Here is a 13,624-nt window from a genome sequence, read left to right on the forward strand (position 1 = left end):
TAGCCACACTAATTAAAAGCATCTGAGCATCACATGTATCAGTATCCCTGGGCTGAAAAAACGGTGGCAAGGCACTTTGAACTAAAGCGAATTCAAAGAGTTTTCGTTCAAAGCCTCCCGCCGCTATTTTTCAGTACGGGGACACTGATAAATGTGATGCTGGAGGCTGCTGGAGCATGTTAATTTCTGCACTCCAGCAGACTCCATTAATCAAGTCTGCTCCAATGCACTGGATTTACAGCATGTCAGAGCAGCCTCCCTGCACATGTATAGAGCCCTCCATTGTGAGGTACTAGAAAAATGCACATTAGCTAAAGAGCACCATTTTTTGTGACATTTTAATGCGCAAAAAAATAGGCTAATGCACATTAAAGCATTCACTCACTGTGTCCTAAAGTTTAAGACTGCCAGGAAATATAAACATGCTAACAATAAAACTTTTCAAAAATATTATGCATATGAAATTCTAATTATGAATTTCAAGTATGACTTTTAGTACTATTTGCAAAAGTGACAATGCCATAAAATAGAATGCTTACTGGGCACACCTAGATGCGCAATTAATGTGACTGAATAGACTCTGGTGTAATTTGAGCCAGAGTAAACCAATCCTGATGTCACCATGTATACATACGTTTAAAAACAGTAATTTACTTTGCCGTCGGATAGTACCTGTGTCTGATGGGACTATCCGACGGCACTGTAAATTAGTCTACACTGGCGCAATTGCCGTGCACTTGTAAACGGCAACACTTTACTACACAGTAAATTAGTCTACTGTGCAGTAAAGTATGAGTGTAGACATGCCCAATGAGTATGTAAACAGGTGGAATAAATTACCATGTCATTGCAGTACCCATACCAGATACTACATTTTAATAGCTTTGGTTTTCAGTTTTGATGGATTTTTTTGATCCTACCTGAAATACTTAACTAGAATTACACACAGGTACTATTTTAAACCTTATTGTTAGTAGCATGCTAGTATGCCATGTCACCTGGCATTCTAGACTCTCATAATAATGGGCAAAATTAATATGGCAGTTTCTACTGGCTGAAGATTTGTTACAAATGTAATTTAGGATCAGTTAATTATTCATTAAAACTTTTTGCTTTTACAAATATCAGTGGCAGCAGCAGATGCTGGAAACCTCATAGAAAGCACTTAATCTCTCTCAGGATCAGGCCAGAGACAAACATAAAACTGAGATATACTCACTTCAGTCTTGGGCAGTTTAGACCAAGTGCTGTGAGAGAAGCATCTGTAAGGTTTGTACAACCAGAAACACAGAGTGACTGAAGTCTGTGGCATCCTCTACAGATTTTTACAATGCCTTCATCTGAAATTTGCTGGAACAAATAAAAACAATGGAGTTTATCTTGCCATCAAGTAATTTGTCTCAGAATAAAAACAGAACTACACATTAGCACACAGGCAGATCAACACTATGTAACCATAAAAAGTTATCAATCCCTATCCACGAAATATCAGCATACAATCATATGCCAGATGATCCATTTGTTTTTTGAAGATAATCAACACCTGTTATTCTTATTCACACAACCTTTGCACCAATTTTAGTTATTATTTTAAAGCAATGTAAAGGTGGGTTTTCTACAGGTCCTACAATGACCTAATGAAGTACTTTTTTTACTTCATGTCTTGCTTCTCACATGTTCAGCTAATTGAGACACTAGCATTTGAAATGGAGAACAAGTGAAGAACATATGCCTAATACCAGACAAAGAGGGCCAAAAACTAAGAGGTAGGAGAGATCATCACCTGTCTTCCATTATATAGAAGATCACAAACTACTCAGAAGACCTAAAGCAGAACCAGGGCAAAACAGTCTTTTGCATTAACTTTTCTTACCTATTCTGCTTTAGGCACTCCAATAGAATTAACTTGTAAAACGTTGCATGTATTATTCATTACCTGTTGCTTCATTTAAAAATTCATTTTCTGAAATATGCATCACTGAAAACAGCTCCATATCACTTGCACACAATGCAAGCCAATTTCAGGTTATTACAAAGGATCATAATAGCTTTATGAACAAGGCAAACTGTGTCAGAGTTTTATAAAAAATTTTTTTTCGATGTTGTTGACTTAATGGCTCTCCTATGGTGATACCCCTTTATTTTTGTACAAATTCATTCTTTCTTGACTATCATTTTTATGGGATAGCAGTAGTGATTTCTGCTGCCTTTCGAGTTCCCTGAATTTACTGCTTTTGAAAGCCAATCATATTACCATTTATAATGTTCTTATATTAACCACTAACACAGCTATTACTTTGGGTACTGTTTTACCTACCTTGAACATTTCTTATTTTTGTTTCTGAGAGAAAATATTATCATTTTACAGCAAGAATAACAAGCAGCTGGTTTAATTTGAACCAGTACTGATGGATGGAAACAAAATAATTTGTATTCAAAGCCATTTCATTCTGAAATTCTTTAAAAAACTTAGAATGCCTAGACCCTTTTCATGAAAGAACTGCAGTCACAAAGATGGCTGCAGTCCACAAATTATATAATTCTGAATGTAACATCTTTGCAATCTAATCTACATAGTCAATGCCTGCTCACTTTTAGCCACAGAAGTTAATGTGGCATTTTCAAGCATCACAAAGATGAACCTGTAAATACTGCAAGGGATTGGTCACATCCCTGTGTTCTGCGAACTCTATAATGCTAGCCTTCACACCATGTAGCAGGTAGGCTGCTCCTGCATCTCTATAACTTCTGGAGACATGCTTCAAAGCAGTAATAATTGGGCCAGATTTCCAATGCAGTGCTACACAATCAGTAGAATGTCCCCCAATAGTATGTGACCATAGACAAGTATTTTAAATATGATTTGCAGAATTCAGAATGAAAAACTTTGCATTTTATTTGTATTAGTAACTACTTAATGACTAATATTACGGATAAAGAAAATCTTTATTAAAGCTTCTATACCCATGCCCCTTCAATTACAATGTTAATTAATTAATTAAGAGTTCACATACACTTGCATCAGACCCATGAAATCCTCCAGGAAAATCAGAAAAGGCCAAAACCTATGTTTTCTGATATTAAAGAAAAGGAAAAAAAACTACTTGAAGTGGGTGGAATTAGACCTGTATACATAAAATTAAAACAAAAACAGGACTAGATGACCTCTGAAGGTCAAGGCAGGATTGTTCCTGTTTAAACCATCTCAGGTAAATGTTTGCCTAACAACATGTTCATAAAAGCTTTCAATAATAGAGATTCTACAACCTCAGCATGGTTCCTAGTTTGGCAAAAAATTTCACAAGTTCCACCCCACACCTCCTTTTCTAACATTAGCGGGGATGAAAAAAAAGCATGGTTTGTCAGGCTTCTTTAAAATAGTTAGAGGTTAGAAACATGTTGAAATTCTAATGGAAAAGCTCTCACTGTCTTATCCTAGACATTTGTCTCATGGAATACATAATATGATCTTGCATATTATTTGTAACTTCTGCAAAACCTCTAACATAGCTTCCAATGTTTGAAGTGCCCCAAAATGTTCAAACCTTTTGCATCTAGTAAGTTCAGAATTTTCCATCCAACTTTAATAAAAATGGTCCTATGCCATAGTACTCATTGAGGAATAATGTCTAAAACAGATTTAAAGGTTTCAGACCACGTTATTTTTTATTATATGTTCTGGCAATAAAGCAGCAGAAACTTTTCCAAAAAGAAAAAAATATGTTTTTCATAATTGGCTGATCCACTGCATTAGAAAATGAATCTCAAAGCTTTTTAATGGTTAAGGATAGATAAAAAAAAGATTTTTAAAAAAGATATTTCAGTCAAAAAGAGTCCTGTTTTTCCCCCTCCTCCCCCCCAACATACCAAATAAAAATTAGAATGGGAACTTGATCAGGTTCGTAATACAATACAATAAAATAAAAAGTTTCAGTGTAGTGTTTGCAGAATTAAATTCATGCTGTCAATTTCCAAACATACCTAGTTCAACAATATATTTCTATATGATATTAAAAAGTATGCTTCTCTCCCACTCTCAGGGCTGTCTTAACATAATTCACCCCAGCCACAATGCTACCACTTACTCACTTTTTATTAATCAATCATCCAGCACACAAAAATATACTAGGCAAGCCAGAAGCATAGTCCCTGCCTAAAGAACTTACAAATAGTAATAAACCACAGACAACAAGACTAGAGGGTACAGGAGGTTAGGTACAGGAATATAACAGCAGTACAATGGCATGGTTCATTTAGTCAATTGTACACATGCATGACAGCTAATTACTTTTAATCACTACTTAAAACCTAAAGCTATCAACAACTAAAAATAATGGAAAACTGAACATTGTAACTCCACTTTCAGCTGTGGAAACAGTCAGCTGATTTTAGGACCTTGCAGCATACTCCATGATCCACTAGGCTACTTGGTCATCGCTATCTGAAACAATGCTGCAATCTGTACAGATGGACTGTCCTAAATATTCAATGTGTAATAGATGCATTCGATAGCTGAAAAGCATTTTTAGAGACATTTAGTAGGAGTGTATGAAACAGGCCATATTCAGTTCAGATTCGGATTCAGCCCGAATCGGGGACAGTGATTCGAGTCGTTGAATCGTATCACTGGCCCCGATTCAATTCGGTCATAGACACAGCTTTAAATGTTTTTTCTACGTACCTCGAGGTACCAGGCACGGCTTGTGAACGCTGCGATGCTGGGGCGGATGGAGCGTCCCACAGGAGCATGGGGGGGTGCTCAGTGGTGAACCTGGAAGTGGACCGTAAGTACTTCTGGCCCACTTCTGGGTCCACCAGGGAGCGTGCTGGGGGGCCCCCACTCAGCGATCAGCCACAGGGGGACCCTGGGTGCCGCCCTAGACCCAGGAGGCACCAGTCGCTGAGGCGGGGGCTGCGGCGGGCCTGCACACTCCCTGGCAGACCTGGAAGTGGACTGAAAGTGCTTCTGGTCCACTTCTGGGTCTGCTGCCGAGCGCGCTGGGGACCCCCCCACACTCCTGTGGGACGCTACATCCTCCCCAGCATCTCAGCATTCACAAGCTGCCTGGTACCCCGAGGTATGTAGAAAAAGCATTTAAAACTGTGTCTATATGCCGAATCTTTCCGAATTTCTCCGAATCTCTTCGGAGGGTTCCAATTTGATTCGGAGAGATTAAAAGGGTCTCCTGATTCAGTTTGGATTCAGAGATTTGGCCACCAAAAAAGGCCGAATCTCTGCTGAATCGAATCAGGGACTGAAGCTTCACACCGCCCTAATATTTAGATCCAGTGTGCACAGAAGTAGAAAATACTCTTTCAAACTTCATATACTTACTGTACATGACTGCAAATTCAAGATTAGAAGCTCGTGACAGTGACTCTGAATATGTTTCAGTGCTTCATCTTCTAACTGTGCAAATGAAGAATAAAATAGGAAAGAAGGGAGAAATAAATTAAAAGCAAAGCATTGCTATCAGCATGCACATCTTGTAATAGTCAAAACCAAAATGACTATAACACCAAAAACAGCATTTTCTAAAGTCATGGAGGATTTCAAAATACCAGAACATACATGTTTTACATCAGAAGGATCATCCAAGCAGTTATATACCTGTGTGCAACCTCTAAGAAATAGTGCTTTTAGTCCATTACACCCTTTCACGAGTGCTTCAATACCATCCTTCGTAATCTGATCGCACCAGGAAAGATTCAAATGTTCCAGATTTCTGCAACCCTCACTGGGAGAATTAAAAAAAATACATATAGTTAAATCCAACCTTAGAATAGTCATAACAGTGGGAAACCCAAATTAAACACACTGTTAGAAACTCATGATAGCAAGCTAACTGTGCCAGGACTTCACAGAAAAATCATGGGAAAAGACCACACACAAGCACCATGCATTATATCCTACAAATGCTTAATAGAGTGCATAGCTCAGACTGATACACATTATTAAGGTACAAGACATACTGAAAAAAATTATTGCATTAAATTGTGAATAGCTCCTTTAATACATAACACAAACAATTAATATCCTTACCTTAAACCTTTCAAAGAACTGTTTGTGATGGCTACACACGATGTCAGATCCAGATGTTTCAGCTTGGAACAGAATTTACTAAGGCTGTAACACGTGCTGCAAAACAGCAGACACACTAAAAATATCTTTGTCCACTTTTTTCAAATGGCATTATCATGTGAAAAAGCCTTTTACCTACCTGTCAGTAATTTTTGTACATCCATTTAGATTTAAATGTTCTATGTTCCTACAGTTCTGTGCAAAGGTCCTAAAACAGTAAGGTAAATTTAGACAATTAACACATTTTATACAGAGCAAATTCCAATTCAGTCACTAGAGTGTGCTCTCATCTCCACCTTTTCCATCTAATATTCAGAAACAGCCATTTTTTTTTAATATGTGGGCCACATGAATTATAAAGTAAATTTCAGACAACTCTGCCAAGGGCTGATCCTGTCTTTTGCTAATTTAAGTTTCTACCTCTGTCAATTGCAAAAACTACATAGCTCATATTTTTCTCAAACTTTAAGTCATTGATTTACTTCTACCATAATCCAGATCTACCTGCTTCATTAACACAAACCATCAATGGAAACAGAAATAAACAAATAATGACAATGTTTATTAATTACTATTACTGAACCCTTTAATGGGCCACAATTAGGAACCCATCCTTCCTAAGTCAAAGAGAATTGCAGGTGTCCAATATGTTATAAAACTGGGTCCCAAAGTAACTACTAATGTAAATCCCTCATTCATGATCTACCTGCAGTTCTACCATCAGCTGGGTATAAAATGCAAATATGATTGCTGTCATTATCCTGTTAAAAAAAATCTATATATATTGTCATTCTGCTACCCAAAAAAAGAGAGGCTGCAGAGATGAAAAGAAAGTTAGCAGCTGCACTGCATTTCAGAACAAAGTTTTATGTCCATGTTTCCTCCAACTGTATGACTTTTACAGGCACAGTTGGAGGAAACACTCAAACGCAGTTTTGTCTGGAATTCTGCCTTGGTTAACATATTCTACAATACACTCAGTTGGTAACAACTTCCTGGCTCTCCAGTACAGACTGAAAACAATGGGGGGAAAATAAAAGAAACAGCTAACATTTATATAGGTGATAGTTTCCACTTGACTCCTCCAAATGTCTATTCCAAAATTCATGTCCAGCCTTTACTGCAATAAAACCCACATTTGGGGAAAACAGTGCTTGTTAGATTGCTTGGAAAATTACTGCATTTGCCATCATCATGTTAACAGTGTCTTTTAACTTTGTGTTACTTCCAATTTACATCATTTACTTGTATGACTTCATGAATATTTTATATATCTTTCTAGCTAATTTATCTGTAATTTCATGTACCATTCTGTAATGAGAATCAAAACCAGCTGAAAAAGCAATATCAACACTGGCAACTTGTTATAACAGAAAAAGACAAGAAGGGAAAGGCTGTAAAAACCTATTTACTAAACAAACACCAAGTTGCTAAAGAATAAGAAACCAGCCTCATGATTTAAAAAGGATCAAACATCCTTGGGGAAGTGGGCCCCAACTTCATTTAGGAACATCTAATTTCTTTACCCTAAACCTCACTGTTCATATTATAATGACAAGGATATAGATACATGGCTAAAGGACTTTGAGCAATTTATTCCAAACAGATGATAGTCTGACTGGAAGAGGAACAAAGAGAAAGAAAATAAAGGGATAAATACTTATTGGAAATGTTTTATTAAACTTAAAATTTACACTGGTATTAAAAATAGGAAAAAAAGTTTAAAATTCTCCATGAATTCATGTGAAACACTAATGTTAGCTGGCTTGATTTTTTTTTCTCTTTTTATCCTATAACAAACTTTTCTTTTAGTGACCATGACTTCCTCTTAAATGATGTTGCTTTGTTCCTTCATGGTCATTTTTCAATATTTAATATTTTGACCCAACACATTTGAAAAGGAAATGTGACTATGTTAGATCCATTTGAACTTTAAAATGTTGATTATTTGGCTGGTGGTTTAGTTGTTTTGTTTTTTGTTTTTTTGTTTTATAACGGAAAATGAAACCATACTGGCAACAGTTTGTTGATTTTTAACCAATCAAGAAAAACTGCTTGAATTTCCATATGGTTCAATTATTGAAAAAGAATACAAATTTTCTAGTGAAAAAACATGACATCCTGTAAAACTGAAAATCTGCAAAATCCTAGATCATCTCTTATGAGACTCTACTGACCCAAAGAATGCCACAGTGAATGGTAAGAAAGATCAAATCAAAGTATGTGTATACATCTATATATAAATTATGTCCAAAAATACTATTTCAGAAAAACATTGCAAAGTCAGGCACCCATAAATTGGTTAATTTCAGAATTATAGCAACCTGTGCAACCTTATATCAGACACTTTGGCATGTACATTATGATGTAAGTTTTAATTAGATGTATACAGACTATATTTACTATAAGACCCCCTTGTCTCATATAGCGAATGGGTAGTTATTCAGTGTTCTCATCATTCTCCATGTTTAAAGGATAGTCTGGAACTTACTTAATTCACACCACATACAAACCATTAATTTCCATGTTGGCCTTTTCATAGTGCTCACCATAACATCGGACTATTCCACAATTACTAATAAATGTGTCTGCAAAACATCATTGTGAAATTAGATGGTGTTGTTATCCCTATTTTAGAGCTAGGGAACTGACACTAAGATATTAAGGTCAAATTAATTAAGTGTTCACCCAATTTTGCCCAATCTGCAATACCCAAGGCCTTATTTTCCAGAGTATAAAGTACTATAAAAATGCTAAGTATAATTACAATCTACTTTAGTGCTCAGAATGTCCATAAAGCTAACCCCAGTTGTCTCGCATTCAAATTCCAGAAAGTGAAGAATTCAATTAATGGCCCATTATGAAAATGTAACTAAATCCACAAAAAGACACAAAACTGCAATCCTCAGCCCCTTTAGACCCCATCTCTCTGTGTCCCTCCTGCTTCCATCCACTTTCCATCAACATTCCTCTGCTCCGCTCCTATATTCGCTCCCCAACAGTCCAAGTGTGTGCCATCTGTCCTTTTAGAGTTTGTACTTGCTCCCCCACTGTTTCATATCTCGAATTTCTTGATCTTATCTTACACCTAACCCCATGCCCTCTCATTCCTCCCTTGTGCTCCAATCCCAACCAACCCAGCCCCAACTAAACATGGCTCCTGCCTCTCTACTCTTCTATCCACAAGCCCTGCATCTATCCAAAAACCTTCTTTTTCTGTCCTTTCCCTGTTTATTCCTCTTCCTCCTCCCTCAGCTTTCCTCTCTTTGCCCCTTTTCTAACCCACCCTTTCCAGTCTCCCGTATCCACCCTTTTCATCCACCCAAGCCTACTCAACCATCTCCAACTTCATTGTCCTTTTGCTCTTGCTCCTGAAATCTCCTCTTCTTCCTTCTCCATCAGTTTTTGTTTTTTCACCTTTCTCCATTAAATTGTGCTATGTCCTTCCACTCCTGCCTGGGTACATCAGAAGGAGCACTTAGAACAAAGTTCCTCTGTCTGCCACCAAAGTGGCTCCCAGCAGCCAAAAGTTAAGTGCAAATAAAGGCCCCTCCTCCGCTCCAGCATCCCCAGGAAACAGAATGTGGAGTGTAGTCCAGCTGCTGCATAATACCTGTGATAGGATACACCACACTCAGGCGCAGAAAGATTCTCTAGAGGATTTAACTGCTAGTTTCTAACAAATCTCTACTGACTATATATAAAGTTCATTTATAACTTGGCCTAATTTGAGCAAATTTTTGTATCTATAACACATGGGTGACACTTTTATCTGATTCAACTCCCTGCTACCAAGCATAGAGATGCTGGAGCTTCCTCAGTAAAATAAACACAATATTTTTTTCCAGAGGCAGCTGAAATCATTTTACCTGAAAATTTCAATAACAATTTCAGCACAAAGCAGATATTCAGCATGGGCAGTTTCAGCCTAAATGGTCAAAGTTTGGCAAAATTATACGCAGCTAAATGCAGGGGATTTTTAATTGGAACTGTGGACCAACCTCACATATGAAGAGTCATCAGTACCCATTCTGCCTACGTTAGGAGGAAATTCCTGAAAAGAGATTACTGGATAGAGTCCAAAGAACTAATTCAACAGCAGTAGTCATGATTCAAAATGATTAGGGAGCTTCTACATGAAACACTGACTGAGCAGTAGCCCAATACAACTGTGCAGTAGCATTGTGTGGCAAAAACAGTGATGTGAGGCTACTGCACAGTAGTATTAGGCTACTGCACAGTAGCATGACAAAAAAGGCATTTGCTGTTGCTACCACACAGTAACTTGGATTGCTGCACATTTTTAGTACTTGTTTATACTAGTATAAACCCTAACTTTATACAAGTACTAAATGAATGCACACTGTGCAGTAGCGTCTTGTGTAGACATGGTCTTAGGGTAGAATTTTATTTCCTTTTGCACATCTAAGTGGCATTTTTCTAGCCATCTATTTGGCTATTTTTGATCACTGCTTTATGCTGTGGACATGTTAGCCTGAATGTGTAAATTATGCATGTACACAGCTACATGTGGACATACGTAGCTGAGTTTCTGTGCAAGTTCCAGTAAAAATTATGCTGGGGGTATCAGATTTTAGCTCCAGCTGCTGATCAAGGAACTTGCCTGGGAAGTGGGAAACCCCACTTGCCCAAAGGGGTTCTGAACCTGCATCTCTCTCGGTTCCCAGCACAGTGCCCTAACCATCACAGTTCAGTCATTAATCACAATCTGGTGCTCCTTTTGTGGTTGAGCCATTGCTCCTTGGATTTAATAGTCATTGGATAAAATGGATGGAAAGCAGTAAAGTCAGGAAGTTTCTGCCCCATTGGGAACAAGGGTCTAGGTTAGAAATCAAGGACTTCTCCCTGCCCTGGTCACTATTCAAACACATTGAATATTTACATCAGAAAGTTATTTTGTAAACATGCCAATTAGCTTGTCTAGAAAAATGTTATACTGTCAATCATTAAAAATATTTTAAAAAGCAACAGTAAAACAATAGCAGAGAGAATGAAATAGACAAAGGACACTGTTCTTATTTTTTAATTCCTTTTAAGAAAGAGATTTTAAGAAAATTTAATTTTAAGGAAATAATCTTACCAAGTCATTACTAGTTACATTTCTTGTTTCTTGCACGCTCTCTTGGTGGCTACTAGGGGTGCACCAATAGAGAATTTTTGGACCAATACCAATGGTTGATTTTTAACAAGCCATATCGGCTGATTCAATATACAGCCAGGCAGCATGGAGAGCAGCGTCTGGCCAGTAAGTCTGTTGTGGTGGAAGGGGAGGGGAGAGGGAAGGAGCGTGGTGGGGGCAGATCGAGGCTGCACAGCTGGGGTGGAGCATGGGATGGAGCTGTGACTCGTCTGTGGGGCATGGGGAGGAGGTGGCAGCTCCTGCTGCTTCATGCACCCTGGGACGGCATTTGTGTGCCCTCAAATCTGCGTGGGGCAGGGCAGGCTGCCACTGTGGACTGGGGCAGTGCCGGGCTTTTCCCGGTAGGGGAGTTGGGCCAGGCTGTGCTCGGGGTAGATGGTGACAGTGCTGGGACGGGGCTATGGGGGGGGCTGCAGCCAGCCCAAAATTCATTGTAGCCCTCCCAACCCCCCTCCCAGCACCGCTACTGCCTGCCCCAAGCTGCATGACCTCCCAGGGTGTGTGCAGCAGCGGGAGCCGCCCTCCCCTCTCCTGCACCTTCTGGACAAACCACGGATTCCCCACACCTGACCCCACCCCAACTGTGCAGTGCCTGCCTCTGTCCCAGACCCACTCCCTCCCTCACTGCCGGGGCCTTGATCTGGCCCCCACGCCCCTTCCCTTGCAATAGACTTAACAGGCGGACCCAGCTGTTCTCCATGCTGCTGGGCTGTGTTCCTGACCGCCTGTGCACTGCTCTGCAGCTGCACATGTGCGGGGCATTTATCAGTGGCATTATCAGCCACATCAGGCAAAAAAAGCCAACTGCTGATACTGTCAATTTTCCTTATATCAGTGCCGATCTGATATGGGACTGCTGTATCAGTGCACCTCTAGTGGATACATATGTGCAGATATTATGACACTAACTGAATCCTGCTTTTAGAAAGAAGATATATGCAAAAATGTTTTGATGAACTTTCCAAGTTTTTACTTACTTCAAGGACGAGTCTCCAACACCAAGGCAGCCTCTCAAGCTAAGTTGTCTGAGGAACCCACCACACCTTTTGGATATATTTTCTACCACACGACCCTTAAATTAGATATTAAGAAAGCTTTAATATATTTATTTTGACACATCTAATACTCTCAACAAATACAAAACTTAAGTGCTGAGCCCTGATCCCAGTCATTCCAGTCCAGAACAAAATTTCTAACTCTATTGAGAAATATACTTTCTTACTAAAGATGTGGATCCAATTCCCATTGAATTAAATGAGCGCACACCTACTAAAGTTTATGGGATATTGGACTGAACCTTTCAGCAAGATTAGAAAAAAGAAAACTACTGTTTATGGCTTAGCCTTACTGTGCCAGCAAAAAACTTAATGATAAAAGACTGCTGAAATAAAGTCATATAAATTTGGGTCCCAATCTTGCAAACATGGATGTACATTTGATGTCCCACTGAGTTCTCAGATATTTAGCAGTGGAACCAGACCTTACAGTTAGACATAAATTTAAGCCAAGTTCTCCCACTCTTCCCACACTAGCCCTTGGATACACATATATTTTATACATCACTCTGCGTTTCAAAACTTGCAGGCCTTAGCTCCAGGACACTATTTATTTATGTCTCACTACTGAATGGCATAAAATACATGCGAACTAAAAATAGCATTATTCTTAAAATGTACTTTAAAGTGAATTATGATACTATAAAACATCCCTTTTTCCTTCTCTGATTTTTTTGTGGGGAAAATAAACAACAAATTAAAAAAAACAGAAGTTTATATATCATTGACCATGATATCAGTTAAACATACACTAATTTTAAAAAGGCAATTGAAACCTTAATGTACTACAGAAACCAAATAATTACAACACTGGTCATGTAATTTAAAGGACTGAATACTTAAGTGAATAAGAGAAGCAAAAATTTAAAAAAACAGGTAATACTTTTAAAATTACAGATCATATAACAAAGATTTTGTTTCTTCACTGTGTTGAATGCTTTCAATTGTTCTAAAGTGAAAGAAACAAATATATGATTCCCCAAATACACAAGTTTTTTGTAATTCACTACTTGTAGAAACAGCTCACGTTATGTGTATACATTTTGTTCTATTAGGATGCTTCAGTTCTTGCCCCTCAGTAACAGACTGTTTACATTAATTATGAATGAATTAGAGCAAATGAAAGATTAACCAAACGAAAACTGATAATGTTTCCTGAGGTGATATGAGTTTTTAAAGCTGGCTCAGCTCTGATTTATCAGCACTGCTTTTTAACAAAGTGCTTCTAAGAAAAGTACTTCTAGAAATTTCTAAAAAAAGAAATCACCACAATAAACTAACTATAATATATCTTCAACATACACAAACAAATGAAAAAAACCCCTA

General features: G+C 38.2%; 1 protein-coding gene across 2 annotated transcripts in view; it reads right to left on the minus strand.

Moving 5' to 3' along the window:
- The window catches only part of FBXL2 (F-box and leucine rich repeat protein 2), a 70,221-nt gene that overhangs the window by 23,608 nt on the left and 32,989 nt on the right, over positions 1 to 13,624 (minus strand). The window contains exons 5-10 of one of the 2 annotated variants that reach the window (XM_025204151.1): positions 12,221 to 12,315; positions 6,222 to 6,290; positions 6,044 to 6,127; positions 5,612 to 5,738; positions 5,336 to 5,410; positions 1,220 to 1,350 (exon numbers count right to left, since the gene is read on the minus strand). In XM_025204151.1, the coding sequence (XP_025059936.1) occupies positions 1,220 to 1,350; positions 5,336 to 5,410; positions 5,612 to 5,738; positions 6,044 to 6,127; positions 6,222 to 6,290; positions 12,221 to 12,315 (581 nt within the window). Of the gene's footprint in view, positions 1 to 1,219; positions 1,351 to 5,335; positions 5,411 to 5,611; positions 5,739 to 6,043; positions 6,140 to 6,221; positions 6,291 to 12,220; positions 12,316 to 13,624 lie in introns of both variants that reach the window. The other variant, XM_006023601.3, reaches the window with a different exon arrangement.

This window comes from Alligator sinensis, unplaced genomic scaffold (assembly GCF_000455745.1).
Source record: "Alligator sinensis unplaced genomic scaffold, ASM45574v1 scaffold1118_1, whole genome shotgun sequence".
Taxonomy (NCBI): domain Eukaryota; kingdom Metazoa; phylum Chordata; order Crocodylia; family Alligatoridae; genus Alligator; species Alligator sinensis.